This window comes from Papilio machaon, chromosome 27 (assembly GCF_912999745.1).
Source record: "Papilio machaon chromosome 27, ilPapMach1.1, whole genome shotgun sequence".
Classification (NCBI taxonomy): domain Eukaryota; kingdom Metazoa; phylum Arthropoda; class Insecta; order Lepidoptera; family Papilionidae; genus Papilio; species Papilio machaon.
This window is the reverse complement of record NC_060012.1, coordinates 1,341,886-1,360,885: the sequence shown is the minus strand read 5'-3', so window position 1 is coordinate 1,360,885 and position 19,000 is coordinate 1,341,886. Positions and strand designations below refer to the sequence as shown.

The 19,000-nt window shown below is 34.2% G+C and overlaps 1 protein-coding gene across 1 annotated transcript in view; it reads left to right on the top strand.

Annotated features, from left to right (window-relative positions):
- Positions 1-19,000, top strand: part of LOC106708114 (ribosomal protein S6 kinase alpha-4) — a 76,593-nt gene that overhangs the window by 55,439 nt on the left and 2,154 nt on the right. The window contains exons 7-15 of the mRNA XM_045684723.1: positions 12,544-12,716; positions 12,949-13,030; positions 13,329-13,491; positions 13,970-14,082; positions 14,604-14,723; positions 14,976-15,080; positions 15,787-15,954; positions 17,292-17,410; positions 18,335-18,434. Coding sequence (XP_045540679.1) covers positions 12,544-12,716; positions 12,949-13,030; positions 13,329-13,491; positions 13,970-14,082; positions 14,604-14,723; positions 14,976-15,080; positions 15,787-15,954; positions 17,292-17,410; positions 18,335-18,434 — 1,143 coding nt within the window. The remainder of the gene's footprint in view (positions 1-12,543; positions 12,717-12,948; positions 13,031-13,328; positions 13,492-13,969; positions 14,083-14,603; positions 14,724-14,975; positions 15,081-15,786; positions 15,955-17,291; positions 17,411-18,334; positions 18,435-19,000) is intronic.

Sequence of the window (19,000 nt, the reverse complement as noted above, 5' to 3'; positions counted from 1 at the left end):
AAAAGCACTAGTTTCTTTTTTTATACATAAACTAGCTGTTGCCCGCAACTCTGTCCGCGCGGCATTAAAAACTTATTAAGTAGCCTATGCGTTCTTCCAGAATATGGTCAACATCTGTGCCAAATTTCATCAAGATACGTTGACACGTGCCGGAGAAACCTTCAAACAAACATCCATCTAAACATTAGCATTTATAATATTAGTAAGATTATTGTCACCCTATCGTATTTAACTATTTGTTTACTGTGCGGAATTCAGTTTAAGGTCGTCTGTATTTGTATGTTACTAGATTATTTTGGTGTCAGCAGTTAACTGTGGAGTTAAATATCCATATTACTTCCTGGTTTTTTGTAATTTTACTCTATGAAAATATTTTTCTATAGGCCAAGGCTTGTTTAAATACTGGCGTAATGTTTAACCATGCTGAAATATTCATGCAAACGAATAAGTGCGACAACGATGTTTTAAGAAGTGGAGACACACGGTTAATGTGGAGACTTATGACGAAAAGCGATACATCTCTAATATATTTCAAATGTAACTCTCTTCGTCTGATGACTTGTAGTTTCTTCAACAATAAAATGACACAAGTTTAGTTACGGTTCTATGGAGGTGGGGCTCTGCGCGTGCGCATGCCCCAACTGCCATTACTACTATGAAATGAATACATATGAATATGAACCCCAACACTTATAAATAAAGTTCATTTTCAATCGACTCATATGAGTTGTGTGGAGATTACTCGAGCGAATGATCTTAAATATCACCACGTTTGATTTTATACTGTATCGTTTAGGAATAAGGTTTCTTTTTCAGTGTTTGTAAGTCGTACCGTTAGCAGTGAAAGTGCTCAGTGCAAAAGTGAAACGGATGATTTAGAATGGCGCAACTTGTACGAGATTGGAGTATTAAAAAAAAGTAAAGAAATGTGAAAGGTTGAGGTTTTTCCTAAATACAAGGATTAACGGTTTTATTTATTCTTTCATATATTTTTACTGTGTGAAATAATGTTTTGTACGTTTCATAGTACAATAGAGTTAAAACTACGTGATCAAATGCCTCACGATCGAGGGGTGATAGGGGAGGGTGGTTAATAGTAAAAATCATTTATTTATTATTTCGAACGAAATGCTTTGGTCTATAGATGAAGTACAATTTTGTAATGGAATAATGTCAAGTAGTTTTGAGTTATCTATGTGTTTTAATTATCTATTAAACATTTTGCAACTGATCCCCTCCCCCTCCCTATAGAATACCAATAGAGGTTTATTTAAGTGGGAATATGTTACATCAATTTGGACAGTTGTTTGAATAGTGAATACAGGATATGACGGCCCCGTTATTGCATACAAAAATGGTAATCTGCCATCCGAATCACTGCTACGAAAGTTGCCATTTGAATGGTATAGAAGTGGAGGAGTGGGGAGAGGGGGTGTACAATAGAATTAAATTGATATATTGATAAGATTGGGGACTTTAAATAACATTTATATTGAGAAAGTGAATAACTTTTGTATAAGTGTAGTGATCGTATGGATATATCGTACTTCATACTAATATTATAAATGCGAAAATTTAGATGGATGGATGTTTGTTTGAAGGTATTCTTGGTACGGCACAATGGTTCTAGATGAAATTTGGCACAGATGTCAGAACATAGTCTCGAAGAACACGTAGGCTACTTATTACATTTTTTTATTTTTTTTTATAGTCGCGAGCGACAGCTAGTCTTATTTTTACTAATATTATAAATGCGAATCTTTAGAAGGATGGATGGATGGATGTTTGTTTGAAGGTATCTCCGGAACGGCTCAACGAATCTTGATGAAATTTAGCACAGACGTAGCATATATTCTGGAAGAACACATAGGCTATTTATTAGATCTTTTTTTCTTTCCGCGCGGACAGTCGCGGGCGACAGCTAGTAAATAATAAAGCAATTTAAAATTTAAAACAATTTAACTACGACTTAATTAATTCGCAATACAACAGCGGGTTTTGACTGCTGACATATCTATATAAAATATTTCTTGTCCCTTTCATTCTCTTTGTAATAATAAGGATAGCATTATTTTGAGTTTGTAGAGTAAACGTGTTTGTATTAAGAGCTAAGAAGAATAATCTATTCCAGACACAGTTGGCAATGTAGTGCTTATTTGCCACCCGTAGTCTGATAACTATAGACCACTTTGGGAGAGTATGTTCTAATCTTACTAATATTATAAATGCGAAAGTTTAGATGGACGGATGGATGTTTGTTACAAGTTATCTCTAGAACGGCTTCATGGATCTCGATGATATTTGGCATAGATGTAGAATATAGTCTGAAAGAACACGTAGGCTTACTAATTATGTTTTATTTTAATCCGTGCAGACGGATTCGCGGGCGATAGCTAGTTATATATATGTCCTAATGAAGTAATCGAATTGTCTTTTCTGACGGTTTCAAATTAGGTAACCATGATTTAGGATGATCCTGGCTTACAAAATAGATTAACTTTTTTACAGTGGTAGACGCCAGGAACAAAATCTGTTACCAATTGGTCGGCTCGCGCGGTATTATACCACGAGCACACAGAAGACAGGCGTCAAGTGGAAGCAAATCCGCATACAGTCTGATGGAGTGTGCTTTCCGAAAGCGTAATTTTAATCCTCTTTCCATTAGGAAGTGAATTTGACGGAGCAGGGGACGCTTAAGCAGGGCAGATACTCTCTTTCTGTGCGTCCCCTCCTTTGTTGATTAACGTAAGACAACGCATCTGCAATTGCGGAGGTCTATGTGCAGCGGTCGTTCCGCTATAAAGTCGCTTCCCAATTCATGTGGCCGTTTGCTCGTTTGACACCATTTGATATTTAAAAAAATCTGTACCTATTTAGCGACCATAAGTGTGACAGTTGAATAAATTAAATAATCCATTATCAAATATCGTGTAATGATATGGCCAACATTATCAAACATTTGTACCAATATTAGCCACAAACTCGCGTTCGGCCTCCTGCGGCCTCTGGCGGCCGGCTGACCTACATACACCGTGCTCGCAACACGAAACTGACGATTACTTAGAAAAATTCTTAAATGAAATATTAATCAATTTAAAAAAAACTATAGGACCTGACAATTAGATGTTTCAAATGACACCTCACACTTTAAAATCATCAAGCCCTTTATGATACAGGAGATGAAATAGAAAAAAATATATACAACATCCGCATTAAATTTAGTTGCCACGAGATAGTTAATCTAGAATTTAATTGTACGTTATCACTCAATTTTTATAATTTATCTCTGTTTTTATGTACGTGGCGTGAAACTTGCTCTATACAATTGTAACTTTATACATCTATAATAAAATATTGTTATCCCTTTCATTCTTTATGTAAAAAACAGAGATAACGTTACAGGTTTTTGCTACAGTGAAAACTCACGTTAACAATAAATTGAGGTATATAAATCGCTTCCTTTAATAAAGTCGACCACACATTATCCTTGCGGTAAAGGTCAAACTTTGATAAGATTAAAATGTTAGTACAATTATTTGTTTTGTGCATTGTTTTTTTAAAATAAACATAGCGAATTGTTTCTTTAGAAAGCTATGTATTTTTGAGATTCAAATCATGTATCAAAGATTTTTATTTTTATTATATGACATAGGATATAATAGTCTCAATCCTATTGCTTATTTTATTAATATTATAAATGCAAAAGTTTAGATGGATGTATGGATAGATGTTTGTCGGAATGTATCTCCAGAACGGCTCAACGGATCTCGATTAAATTTGGATATAAAACATAGTCTGGAAGAACACAAAAGCTACTTATTAAGAATAAATTTCGCGCAGTCGGAGTCGCGGGCGACTGCTAGTAACAAATATACTAAGTACATCATATTTACTTGTTTCTTTGCCTCATTAAATCGTGTTGAAAATTCAGTGTTATGGATTCGAACATACGACCTTTTTACTCTATTCGTACTCTAAACATAGCGCTTAGTTATATAATATTAATTTCAAGGTCTTATGCCCTTAGTTTGACCTTGAGAAGTTCTTTGTGTCTTCTTTGTCTTGTAATTTGCCAATAATTGTGTCCTTGAACAAGACAATTACTCATAAATATTTATAACAAAACTAGTTAATATCATATCTTCATGAAAAACTCCAATCCCACATCAAATGCGACTAAATAATGAGCTATTAACTATACACAAAGGAATAACAACTTTATGTTATTGAAATAAAGTATTAAATCGCATAGCTATGACAGCAGCGCTAAAATGTAGCGGTGTATTGTAGGTCGTCAGAACGGGGTCAGTGGGTTAGACCTTACTCGCGTGTGTGATTGCCCTGAACTTGATGTTGAGTAGCCAATGTTATGTCAGTTGTGTAGCCGATGGGTCACTAATAATTAATACTGCACAATAATCTACAACTAGAGGGGGTCCAGGTTCGATTGACACAAGTATATGTAGTGTAAATTGTTGTATACTTCGTTGCGACAACATCGGCCTCGGGATTGCGAGGCCAGTTTGTACCGCTTGTCATTGTTAGACATTTTTTTTCGTTTATTTTTTTAATTCTGTAATTATTCATATTAGTCTTGTCATGATCATCAACAGTTAAAAAATCTTTTATTAGTACGTCTTTGATTTTTCTAAATATTTTTTTTTTTGTTTAGTAAAATTCAGGACACATTCAAGAAAACACCATAGGTACTTTATTAATGAAAACTTAAAACATGGCTTAGTTCTAACTAGGGGTTTACGACAACCTTATCAATAGTGATAAGTTAGTCAAATGCGTATATTTAATATGAGATATCAGCATCAGCTCACCACTATACGTCCCCACTGAGGAGCTCGGAACCTACCCCAAGTTAGGGGTGGCTAGGCCATAGTCAACCACGCTGGCCAAGTGCGGGTTGACTTCACACATATCATTGAATTTCTTCTCAGATATGTGCAGGTTGCATCACGATGTTTTCCTTCACCGTAAGAACGTCGGATAAATGTTCATATGTAAATCGAAAAACACATTGGTACAAGGCGGGACTCGAACCCAGGACCTGCAGATTGCAAGTCAAGTGCTTAACCCCTGAGCCACCGACGCTTTATACATGAAATATACTTTATATTAATTCAGTGATTTAACTGACCAGAAATACATACATGCTTTATTCTTTGGAAAACTTCATAATTTCCATATGATTAAAGGCTACAAGTTTGTAATAATCATTGAATCTTATTAAATTAGAACATTCTACAAGCACTAGTAATTTATATATACTTTACGAGTCTAGATCAGTAATCTTAGGCAATTTGCTTCACAACATCCTTAACAATTACCCTTCTTGTATTTACATATTTAAATCTTACGCCTATTGTATTAGGGTTTAATTTTGAATAGTGTAAATGGGTGCGCTAAAATGTTACTCGCTCTAGGTTGTATAACTGTGTCAGTGTGTCAGATATAAGCTCTCTCCCACCAGCGTACCTTAGCCCTGAACTTGAGAAATATTTTATGTAATGTTTTAACGTAATCAATGTGATCCATATGTGATATCCATCAGTAGTGATGTCAGTTATGGATATCAAATGGATATCATGGGTATCAAAGTAATTTGATCACATTTCTATTGTAAAGAAATATTAATAAATATATAATGTCATAAGGGATGACGATATGCTTTTTTAAAAGTTTTCCAACAATGGAAATTCACGTGTAAGTTCAGATAGACCAGGGCGGAGAGCAGATTTTTTATAGCAAATAAAATTGAACTTTATACGATAGAAACAAGGTTTAATTTTACTTGATATAAGGAATATTATGTTTAAAGTTAAAGGAATAAATAATACTATATTATAAAATTCTATTATCAAATAATTTTCTATTATTTTCATATGAGACGAATTATTTATTAATATTGCTTAAGAAATATAATTTATATCTCATATAAATTAACATCGTTTGTTTGTTACAGAACAAGCTAACCCAATTAAACTCACAACAAAGTTAAATTACAAACTGGAATCAGTATTTGTATTCAAATGAAATTCAAATGGAAAATACAAGTTGGTTTTCTATTTTTGTATATTTACAATAGAGAAATCTAAATGTTTTTATACTTTGTTACCGCAGTGGAAACATAAAATAAACAACATAGAAATCTGGAAATCTACAATTCTAGATCATTATGTATTTTATGTTTTTATTGATTATAACCTAAAAAAAGTCGTAACTCGGTCACGGCACAAATTCGACTTTCGGCATCCGATAGACGCTCGTTAGCCTCAAATTAATTAAGAATAAATTAAAAATATCAATTTGTTATTCCAGAATGTACCAATTAATATTGATAAAAGTATCACCTTTCAGTTCAGTTCAGTTTCTTGATTATGGCTCTCCTTTAGCCGATTGGGTCAGTTTCGAGTGTTTATAGTTTTACTCTTGTATTAAAGAGACTGGCTAAACACTCTACTTATGAATAAGTCTCGTGAGCATACAAGTATGACCTTTCATCATCATCGAATAGAAATTATGACATACTTTAAGTTGAATATGTTTTTGTACAAATATTCCTACAGTGGAAACTTAAGATCATTCAACAAAATAATTTCAACTTTCAAGTAATTAAAAAGTTTAATTTTGTGAAAGTAATTATGGTTAATAACTCTTATTTGCATTTCGTTAATCATTCATCAATCAATAACACGTTCACTCAGTCGGCGGGCAACCGCAACGTGACATTATCACGTGTCCCGCTCCGGTTGTCGTCGCGTGACACGCAGCACGGCACGTCCGTCACTCAACTGGGTAAAGGATTTGGTTCATGACACGTTTTAGTTGCCGAATTATCTTAGTTTAATCTGATACAGTTAAAGAATTAAATATTAGGAACTAGCGAAGAAATTCAATGATATGTGTCAAACATTTGACTAACGTGGTTGATCTCAGCCTGTGATGGCACCCTTAACCTTAATTATTTATTAGAATGTTTAGATGAATGGATGGATGGACGGCTCAATGGATCTGCCTGAAATTTGGCATATATGTAGAACATAGACTGCAAGAACACATAGGCTCTTAATTAAGTTTTTTTTTTTTTAATTCCGCGCGAACTGAGTCACAGGCAATAGCTAGTAAGTATATATTTCTTTTGTTTGTCTGAAAATCTCACGTTTATTTAATGTATTCAAATGCAAATTAATTGTGAAATATGAAAGTTTGCAATATGTTGTTCATCAAACGCCATTTTAGCGAAGCGGGCCAAGGATGTTAATATAAATTGCTATCGATACGGTTGGTATACCTTTTGAGGTATGCACGCGATTTTAAACCTTAATATCTTTGGATTAAAACTGATAATTGATTATTATCTAAATATAAGGGACATTAATTTAGATCTTTTCATTTTGCATTGATAATTTTTTAATTTTTTTTATTTAATAATTTTTCATATAAATTATGAGATCTTAAGTAAAATTATTTAATATTTAAACTATATACAGATAGTAAATGTTTTAATTATAGGATGAGATGAAATTGTTTTTATCAAAATATTTAGCAATTTAGAAATTTCGACGTAATGCAGTGACGATGAGTCTTGTTAAATATTACGTTCATATATGTACCAGCATACAGAAACAGTAAGTACTGTACAATGTAAACAGAAAAGGTAATGGTGGGGCGCGAGGATTTGGGTCAGTCGCGCTGTTGACTCACAAGCCTGGCTAACATGATTGTCGACGTGCGTCTAGTCATGTAACGTCTAGATAAGGGGTCGTTCATTAGACTACCCCTACCCCCTATACTGAAAATATTTTTATAGTACATTAGCTATCGGCTTCGACTCCGGCTGCGCGGAATTAAAAAAAAACGTAATAAGTAGCCTTCTTCCAGACTTTGCCTTCTACATCTGTGCCAAATTTCAATCACGATCTCTTTCCATATGAATATTCGCATTTATAATATTCGTAAGATTGAATAATTTTTAGATAGTAATTAAATACACTTGATATCTAATTTTAGGACCCCCTTCGTCCTCATGATGTTACGTGATTTTTTTCGGACCCTTTCGAGCCTCACGGGATTTAATGGATAGTCCCTTAAATCTTATAAAGTATTGAAAATAGGTCATCGTGTCAATTTAGAAAATGTATTTCGAATTAACAAGTTTCCAGGATAAATATTACAAACAGCCTCTTAAGTTATTAAAATTTCATCACCTTTTTAAATTAGTTATGATATATATATTTTACTTTGTAGTCAGTCAGTGTTGAATGTGTATAATAAAACCTCTTTATCTATACTCAAATATTTGTAATTGCATTAGGAAATAGTACAGAACAATGGACAGCACGTTATGTATTTATGTCCGCGCTCCAAATCTGTATTTGTCCTATATACCTGCCCCTTTGCGATAGTTCCAACTAGTTCAGTCGTTGTACTACTGTGCATTGCTTTATTGAATGTCGGTTAGTCGGGTAATTGATGGTCGGGCATTCCTCCATGGACTGGAGGATAATGTTTTTCGTAGATATGTCCGTTTCATTGTGAACTGAGACTTGACTGACTTTGACGTGTGAGTTGTCATTAGATTCCTATTCTTCTAGAGTATCAAGAGTACAGTCAGTCGAGCATTTTGTTTTTTCTAATTTTAATTAACTGCTACTTTTATCTATGAGCTTATCCCACTTTTGGTACGGTCGGCGCAAAAAGATTTCGGTTTTCAAATCCATGTATCTCTTCCCTTACATTTATTTCCTTACACAAACTAATTACGTTAAATTGATAAGTGACGTCACAAATTTAATAGCAATAATATGAAACACTTTTTATGTTAACCCGGTTTTTTGGAAGGTTCTCGAATTCATTAGCACGCTACTTGTCGTCGACTGGCGATAGCGCAAACTTTACCTATATTTGACTAACTAGCTGTCGACCGCGACTCCGTCTGCGCAGAATTAAAAAACAAACTTAAGTAGTACTTTTGTGCCAAATTTCATCGAGATCCGTTGAAAGGTTCCGCAGATAGGTACCTTCTAACAAACAAGTTCCATACATCCATCCAAACATTCGCATTTATATTAATTAAATCAATTGTTTATTAATTCTAATTGTACCTACATACGTATCAATGCGTCTACAATTGCAGATGTCTGAGCAGCGGTCGCTTTGTTATTTCAGCGAATAGATGGCCGCTTGCTCGTTTGTCACCTTATTGTATAAAAAAAATAACTATAAGAGCCATAGTTACCCTTAGCTAACCTTATTTAATTATCACTTTATATCTTGATTTATACAAAATAATAAAAATATCAATATATCGTAATAGCTTCCATGTAATTTGACGTTTATTACGCGTTCTTAAATTAGGCTTTCAAGTGAAACGATGGTTAAATGTGTCTTATCACCTTGTAGTGTCTATCTGACTGACATCTTAAGAGGTGATGAGATCTTTTGTACTTTAATGTACTTGTTACGTAACGTATTAAAATGTATCCGTGCGAAGATGTTTTCACAATATTAACAATGATTCTTGTGCCAACCAAACAATTAAATTAAATCTCTGCAGAAAATATAAACATTGTTATCATAACTAATTAAAATCTTAACCACTTTGTAAAATCTGATTGTAGTATGTTTGATTTGAATTGTATATTTTGTAGTCTGTGGGGCGGGCGCCTGGTGATCCATCACACAGGGTATCACCCTAGTTTGGACACCAGTCCCTTACCCATAGGGAAAACAATAAAGTTATTTTATTTTATTATTTATTTATAATTAAATTAAATAGCAATCTTATCTCCTTGGAATAAAGTTAAAATTACTTTAAGACTAAAGCAATGAGAATCAAACCTTGAACGTGATAGGATCGAGGCCGCTATATTCTTGCGGAAGGTTATGTTGCATGCTAACAGTAATTTTTTATACTTATACCATCTAATTTACACTTTATTGTTGTCAAAATAGAGTTGAAAATGATTATTCATAAAATTTGGTACTAAAACTCAAGCCATTTTTAACTCTATTTTCATACAGGATTAGGTGTCAAATAGCTTGTATGAACATCTAGGTCAATTAGGTATAGAATTTTTTGACATTTGATTGCCATGGCAACGGGTTTTCTCTTCCATGCGCTTAGTAACCGAACGGTTCAAAGCGCGATTTTTTTTCGCACGTATTAGACGTAATATTACCGTTAGTTTGATGGGAACTCGAGACTACTTAATGCCACACTAACAGTATTTTTGTGGTCTCCCTTTAATTTTAAAATAGAATTAAGAAATCTTTACTGCTCACTAAAAATTACGAATGGTGTTGTCCTGGCTAGGAAGCTTGTCCTGATAGAAAGAGCTACTGACTTCTATTACGTATACGCACAAGTTTTGTGTGTAATAATAAATTTAACCAATTTTCTACTAATAAATAGGTTTAATTTAAACTTGGAACAATCCCTTAATTTCTTTTGTTTCTTTTTTAAACAAATAATATTCCTTTTTTAATCTGTGTAAGATTGGCGCGTTCTAGTTATGAAGAAAATAATACGCCGTCAAGGTTTCGAGGAAGTTGTGCCAACATCGGCTTTCTTCGGAAATCTTCGTACGTGTAAAGGTTAGCGATAATTATGTCACTGTTAAATTGTGTATACAGACCGTTTGTGGTATGCCTAGGTTAATCATTGATTTGGCAAATTGCAAATGGTACGAATTCGAATACGACCCGTTGTAAAGGTGAACTTCATTGGTAGTTCATTCTGTGTAGCCATTAAAGTTTTTGGACTGGTGAAAACCTCTTCGCAGATAAAACTATTATATCAACCAACCCGCTCTTGGCCAGCGTGGTTTACTACGGTCTAGTCACCCCTGACTTAGGGTAGGCTCCGAGATCCTCGGTGGGGACTTCTAGTGAGCTGATGATGATAACCTTTAAGATAACGCCTTTTACAAATTTCCGAATAACCCGTAATTTTTTTTTAATCGTTCGATGTCTTATTTGACCTGTATTAATAATTTGCCTAGGCAAATTGCATATAGGCGAAGCACAACATTTTCCGGTGACATATATCTTGGCACGCGTCATTCTGATAGGTATTGTGTTTTAATTAAATACGATTTATTGCATTGTTTATTATTTAAAATTAACAATATGCAATGTTATTTACTTAAATTAAACCTATCCTACTATCTTAGTAATACGAAAGTTTAGATTTAGATGGATGGATGGATGTTTGTTAGAAGGTTTCACCAAAACAGCTAAACGGATCTCGATTAAATTTAGCAAACATGTACAGCATAGTCTTTAAGAACACATAGACTACTAATTAAGTTTTTTTTTCATTCCGTGCAGACGGTGTTAAGGGTTAGTTAATTATATTAATTTGAATATGTCGTGAACATATTATTAAGAAAATTTGCGCGAACGGATCCACATGAAATTTGATACAGAGTTAATGTATAGAAGTGCATAAAGGTCTAAGGACAAACATATAGATAGACAACAATTTTAAAAGTTTGTTTTTCGTTATCAACAACACAAACACAGTCACGTGTACGGAAGATGATTTTTATAGCTCTAACTTTATTCTCTAACGATGACCTATTTAATATGAGTAATCTTAGAATTGTTATAATCTAAGAAATCTGATAATTCGACTTAACAATTATTAAGTTTTTCAACACTGATAGCAACAAAAAACTACGTTCAGTCGTTATTACAAAAAATAATAAATTATTACTAAGAAATAGTTTTATTTCAATCACGCAAATACAAGTAAAAACTGTATTGAATGAGATTAGAAATTCAAAGATTTACGTTCATAAGAAACGTTTTATATCTTTTTGAATCGAGAATCAATTTTCCTTATCCTTTTTATATCAATTTATTTCTAAGTTTTAGTTAACATTTTGATCTATATATCGATGGGAGCTATGTATAAGGGCCAAAGTAAAAAATTAATGATTTTTACTTTTTTGTGCTAAAAGCTAACTCTTAATTAACGTAAAATAAACAAAATACACATTTACAGGTGTAAATGTTATTTTTTGCTATAGGCCTATGCGGCCTTTTTTCCTATATGGTTGAAACTTTTAGAGCCTCTACTGAAAAGTTATCCATCAGCTGTGTTGCCAGTCTCTTCAATGCAAGAATAAAACTATAAATACTCGACATTGGTTCTATCCGCTGAGGGAGAGCCATAAGAACTAATGAAAAGTTATCAATTTACATTTTGGCCCTTATTCAACGATCAACGATTTTATAGTAGTTATTCTACTAGTCAAGCCATCTCATTTGGTAACCATGTTGTGTTAATTGTACAAAAATATATGATTCGCCACTTGTAGTGGCTAAATTGGAATTACATGGACATTGTATTTAAAAAATTGCCACGTCAATAAGTTAATAGAAATGCGAATAAAATAATTTATTAAATTCTCCTATAAAAATATGGAAGTCTGAGGACTCTACCTCTAACATAGGTTATGGGCGTGAATTATTTTGCTGTAAAACGGAATTGTTATCTTTAACCAATACCTCATTAATTTGCAGGCAGTCGACTGGTGGTCTGTCGGCGTGCTTACATATGAGCTACTTACTGGCGCGTCTCCATTCACCGTCGAGGGTGAGAGGAACACGCAGCAGGAGATCACTAAAAGAATTGTACGCTGCAGCTACCCCGTGCCTAATGAAGTCAGCCCTCAAGTACAGGATTTTATAAAGAAGTGAGTTATTCTGTGCCTAATCATTGGTTTCTGAGATTCCAAATTCCTGAATAAAACTTATTGTTATATCTGTTTTTTCAAAGATAATGAGAGGGATGACTGTGGTGTAGGTTTTGGTCTCGGAAACCTACTTTAAAAGATAGCACGAAGTTTTGGTGTACCCGTCATTCGTTAAGTTTTATTGCAAAAAGATGTATTTATCAACATATAATATGTAAGTATAATATTCCAGGCTCCTGGTGAAGGATCCAAGAAGACGTCTGGGAGGCGGCGAGGGTGATGCTGAGGAGCTAAAGAGACATCCATTCTTCCAGGTTAGAGCATATTTAAATCTAGAAGTAGGGAAATTTAATTTATTAATTTAGGAATTGTTTTGTTTATTGTATGTCTTTTCAAATATCTACCTTTTAAAATTGTGTTTTACGCAGCGACTCGTACGATATTCTGAGCGTCGAAGGTGTTTGAAAAATACAATCGTATGGCTTCGATTTTCCGTTATTCCTTAACTAAACTACGCCTAATTTTTTAGATTTGATATTCGGACATAAAGTTATTCGTGTATTATTAAGTTGCTTGTTGGAAAAGAGGTTTAAAAATCCCTTACCCTACCAGGATTTGGATTGGGGCGCGGTGTCCCGCCGGGAGGTGCCCGCCCCCTTCGTGCCCGCGTTGTCGCACGCCGCTGACACGTGCAACTTCGCGGACGAGTTCACTCGCATGCCGCCCACTGACTCGCCTGCGCAGGCGCCGAGACATCACGATAAATTGTTCCTAGGTAAGTTATGTTAGGTAGCTTTGGAAATTTAGAAGTGGCTAGATAATACTGATTTTTATCTAGATTTATATATCTTTGGATGTCTAGTAACTTTTTTCTTTTGTTATAGTATGGCTAATATATTAGTTTTTATTAGATGTGTTTGAAATATTTTTTCATGGTGTATTAAAGGTAAAGAAGAGGCTTTGGTGAAGAATAACGCCATTTTACAAATTTAACTAGCTGCCTTTAACATAGGTTAGGGATTCCCAGAAAGGTCTTAAAGCATTGCTAATTCTCACTCTGTCTTCTTCTATTGACCTAAGTCAGAATTAATAATAATAATTGATCTTAAAAGTAGGTAATTTGGCCATGTGGGGGTCTGATGTAACAGTTCATTTAGGAAAAGGAGGTCACTTGTCCAAAATAGTTTGGGGATCTCTGTCTAGGTTCATATTTGTTTAAATTTGTAAAACATTTAATATTAATATTGTTGCAGGTTACTCTTACGTGGCTCCGAGTATTCTGTTCTCAGAGAATATCATCTCTGACCAGATTTGGATGCAGGCGACGGGACAAAAACACGATAAACTTAAAGGCTGGGTGGCAAAGGTACTACATTTTAATCTAAAATCTGTACCACTCGAATTTCTTTTTCGCTACAACACTTTTTTGTCACAACTACATATCAATTTTACAATATTCCTTCACTTATCATAATACTAGCTTTTGGCCGCGACTCTGTCCGTGCGGAATTAAAAAAAAAACTTAATTAGTAGTCTATGTGTTCTTCCACACTATGTTCTACATCTTTGTCAAATTTCATCAAGATCCGTTCAACCGTTCTGCAGATACCTTCTAACATTCGTATTTATTTGAATACTAGCTTTTACCCGCGAGTCCGTCCGCGCGGAATAAAAAAAAATAGAAAACGGAGTAAAAATTATCCTATGTCCGTTTCCTGGTTCTAAGCTACCTGCCCACCAATTTTCAGTCAAATCGATTCAGCCGTTCTTGAGTTATAAATAGTGTAACTAACACTACTTTCTTTTATATATATAGATAGATATTTTATTCATTTCACTTCTTTCGTTCCTTATATGTACATTTTAACATTAATATTATGTTTCCAGGACTCTCCGTTCTTCCAGAAGTACGCGGTGGACTTGAGCACTCCTCTGTTGGGTGACGGCTCCTACTCCGTCTGCAGGAAGTGCATACACAGACAGACGGGCAAAGATTACGCTGTTAAGGTAATAGTACTAGCTGTCGACTGCGTCTCCGTCCACGCGGAATTAAAAACAAACGTAATAAGTAGTCAATGTTTTCTTACAGACTATATTCTACATCTGTACCAAATTTCAGCAATATCCGTTGAGTTGTTCCGGAGATACTTACAAACAAACATTCATCTATCCATCCATACATCTAAACATTCGCATTTATAATATTAGTAAGATTTGTTTACGTACAAAATTAATAAATAGGATGTATTCTATTTTCAGATAATCTCATCACAAAAGAAGGACGTGAAACAAGAAATAGAACTACTGAAGGCGTGTCAGGGATGTCCATACATTATCACGCTGCATGAAGTCTTCCATGATTCTGTAATTATCTTCAGATATCTTAGCTTGGCTTTAAACTTAAAAGAATTATTATTGAAAATGACTTACAAATACTATGTTATTTATAAGTCAAAATTACTTATACATACTACGTTATTTATAAGTCACTTTTACTTGGCCTCTCTTTTAGTTATACTATTTTATTGTTAGGAATATTTCTTTGTCATAAAGATTAAAACTATTATAGTATGTAGTCCGGTCGCACGAAGAATTTCGTACAATGACCTCTTTACCTACTGACAGTGGTCACAAACATTTTTGTATTTAGTGCGGTTTACATGAATTATTTGAAAGTGAAAGAAAATTTACCAACTTATGAAATATAGTTATTATTATTATATAAATTATTTATTTAGATTTTGTATTACAAGTAAAGTCAAAGTCAAGCAAACCAAGGACTTTTTGTCGTGCCTCAAGGCTAATCAAAACCACATTATGCAAACAAGAACAAAATTTATAGTCTCCAGTAAAAGGTTTACAATCCCTGAGGACGGCGGCCGTTGTATCTGTGCGAGCGAGACTCATTGTATTTATTTTAGAAATATATTTATTCTTGTCTATGAAATTTAAAATTATGTAACAAAGTGAATTTACAAGTTGAAATGTTTGAATAAAAACTGTCTAAAACCTTTATATGTGTCATATAACTTATTCTACAACAATATATTTAACTTTAATCTAATTCCAGGCATTCACATACATAGTAATGGAGCTGGCTAGCGGTGGCGAGCTGAGCGGTCACTTTGGTGCGGCCGGTCTTGGGGAGCAGGTGGCGCGCCGGCTGCTCACACAGCTCGCACTCGCCACACGACACATGCACGCTCGGAGAACTGTACACAGGGACCTCAAGCCGGAGGTAACTTTAATCTTCTTAATATATATAAATCTCGTGTCACAATGTTTGTCCTCAATGGACTCCTAAACCACTTAACCGATTATAATAAAATTCGCACACCATGTGCAGTTCGATCCAACTTGAGAGATAGGATAGTTTAAATCTCAAATTATAGTCGCAATTTTAATTTATTGCTAATTATTTGTCTGTTATTATTTGACAGTGACAATTATCTGTTAACTCCAAATGATTCTAACAGATGTCGATACCTTTCGACTGGGTTGAGTAAGTAATCAATAGATGGCGCTGCTATGGTAAATCTACGAACGTGTCATATAAGCTTATTAACTGCGCGCGGACGGAGTCGCGGGCGACAGCTAGTACAACTATAAGTCAGTTGGTTTGATTTATAAGTCACATGTAAAATGATTTAGTTTATAAGCCAGGTCAAGTAATCTATATAAATAAAAATTAATTGCTGTTCGTTAGTCTCACTAAAACTCGAGAACGGCTGAACGGATTTATCTTATCTTAGTCTTGAAATGTTCGTGGAGGTCTAGGGAAAGTTTAAAAGGCGAGAAGAAATTCATACCGCTATTAAGTTTTTTTTAACTGGCGGGCGACAGCTAGTTTGACTTATAAGTCACTTGTAACTAAGTACTTTCGCTTGTAAACCAAATGTAAGCTAATTTATTTGCCCTAAAAGTCGCGTGCGTCTATGTACTTTGGCTTAGAAGCCAAATGTAAACTCGATTCAAGCTTACAGTATAAGATCGGCTGATAGCATATAAACCAGATTTGTCTTATTTTTTTGATCCTGGGTTCGAATCCCGCTATATACCAATCTGTTTTGCTATTTACTATATATTTATCCGAGGTTCTTACAATGAAGGATAAAGGTGATGCAACTTGCAATATATCTGAGAAGAAATTCAAATGATATGTGTGAAGTCAACCCGCACTGTGTCAGTGTGGTTGACTATGATCTAGTCACCCCTAACTTAGGGTAGGTTCCGAGCCCCTCAGTTGGGATGTATAGTAAACTGATAATGAGTAATTAATTGTTACTTAACTCCACTGAGTACAGTTTTAGTGAAAAACTTTCTGATCTTCTATCTATCTATATATATAAAAGAAAGTCGTGTTAGTTACACTATTTATAACTCAAGAACGGCTGAATCGATTTGACTGAAAATTGATGGGCAGGTAGCTTAGAACTAGGAGACGGACATGGGAACTTTTTTATCTTGTGTGCATTTTTTTTATTGAGCGCGGACGGAGTCGCGGGTAAAAGCTAGTATTTAAATAGTTCCTCAATAAGTTTTTTTTTTTTTACTAAATGTGGTTTCATGTTCCAGAACATTCTGTTGACGTCATCTCGTTTGCACGAGGCTCGTGTGAAAGTGGTGGACTTTGGTTTTGCACGACGTCTGCCCGACCACGAGGACAGGCCTCGTATGATGACGCCCTGCTTCAGGTAAACTATTTGCCCTACTCATGGGATGGGTAATGTTTTTCAACAGATATGTATGTACATTGTGATCGTAAAAATAGAGAAACGAAGACAATCTTACTAATGTTATAAATGTCAATGGATGGATGGATATTTGTTTGAAGATATCTCCGGAACAGCTCAATGGCTCTTGATGAAATTTGGCATAAATGTAGAACATAGTCTGGAAGAACACATAGACTACTAATAAAGTTTTTTTAATTTAAGAATCTAATGTTTATGTAACCGTAGAACTCCACTGTAGTGAAACTTGTTTTAACATGTATTGTTGTCTCTTTCTCTTTTCTTTGACAGAACCAAGACAATATGTCTAAAAGGTGATTGTTCCGATTCGCTTTCACTGAGTGCTAAGAACTTTATACTAATACTAGCTGTAGACTGTGACTTCGTACGCGCGGATTAAAAAAAATTAATAAGTAACCTATGTGGTCTTCCAGACTATGTTCTACATCTGTGCTAAATTTTATCAAGATCTGTTGAACCGTTCTACAGATACTTTCAAATATCCATACATCCATCTAAACTTTTGCATTTATAATATTAGTAGACTAGTGGATGCTCATTGTCAAAATTCAACCGTAATTCATTATTAAAGATTTTTTTTATTGAAATTTGCACTAACCAACAATTAACTGTCTTTCAAAGTTTTTGCTTCACTAACTTTTGCACTCGACTTTCTGCGTAAAATAAAAAAAAGGATGAAATATATTCCAGGATATAAGGATCATAAGTATGTATTCATCTAGATTATATTCTACATCTATGCCAAACTTCATCAAAATCTATTTATCAGTTTTGGAGATACCTTCTAATAAATATCCATTCATCCATCCATACATAAACCTTTTCATTTATAATATTAATTAAGATTTAATTGTATTACTATAGTTTGCCGTACGCTGCTCCGGAGGTGGTGTCTTGTGCGCGCTCCTCCACTGCTCCAGGCTACGGCCCCGCCTGCGACCTCTGGAGTCTTGGTGTTATATTTGTAAGTTTTATATATTTTATATTTACTAATATTAAAAAGAGGAATATTTGATTGTTTGTTTGTATTGAATATATTGAACCGATTTGAAAAAAAAAAACGTGAGCCGTCATGGGACGCCTGGCAGATGTGAAACATCGTGTGTGTACAAGTAATATGTATAAAAAATAATATTATTAAAATAAAATATATATATATGTATACCTCAGTATAGCTTGGCGACCCGTCGCCACGGCAAGCGTCGCCACGCCAACAATTCGGTTTACAAGTGATCCTATAGATGTTTCACATCAAAAATATTTTTTATAAATTTGGTCAAAAAGTGGTGTATTGCAGGGACGTATAGCGTCTAGGAAGTGGGCTTTTACATACCTCGTGCGTTCTCTTTACCAATCGTCAAAATAATGTCTAAAGTTTCAAAGCTTTTATGATTCTTGCGAATATTTCTAAAAAGAAGCTACTAATTTGTTTCAATGTCAGATTTAATGATTTGATTCAATTAATTAGGTTTCATTTCATATCATCTCATTAAATCTATATATATAAAAGAAAGTTGTGTTAGTTACACC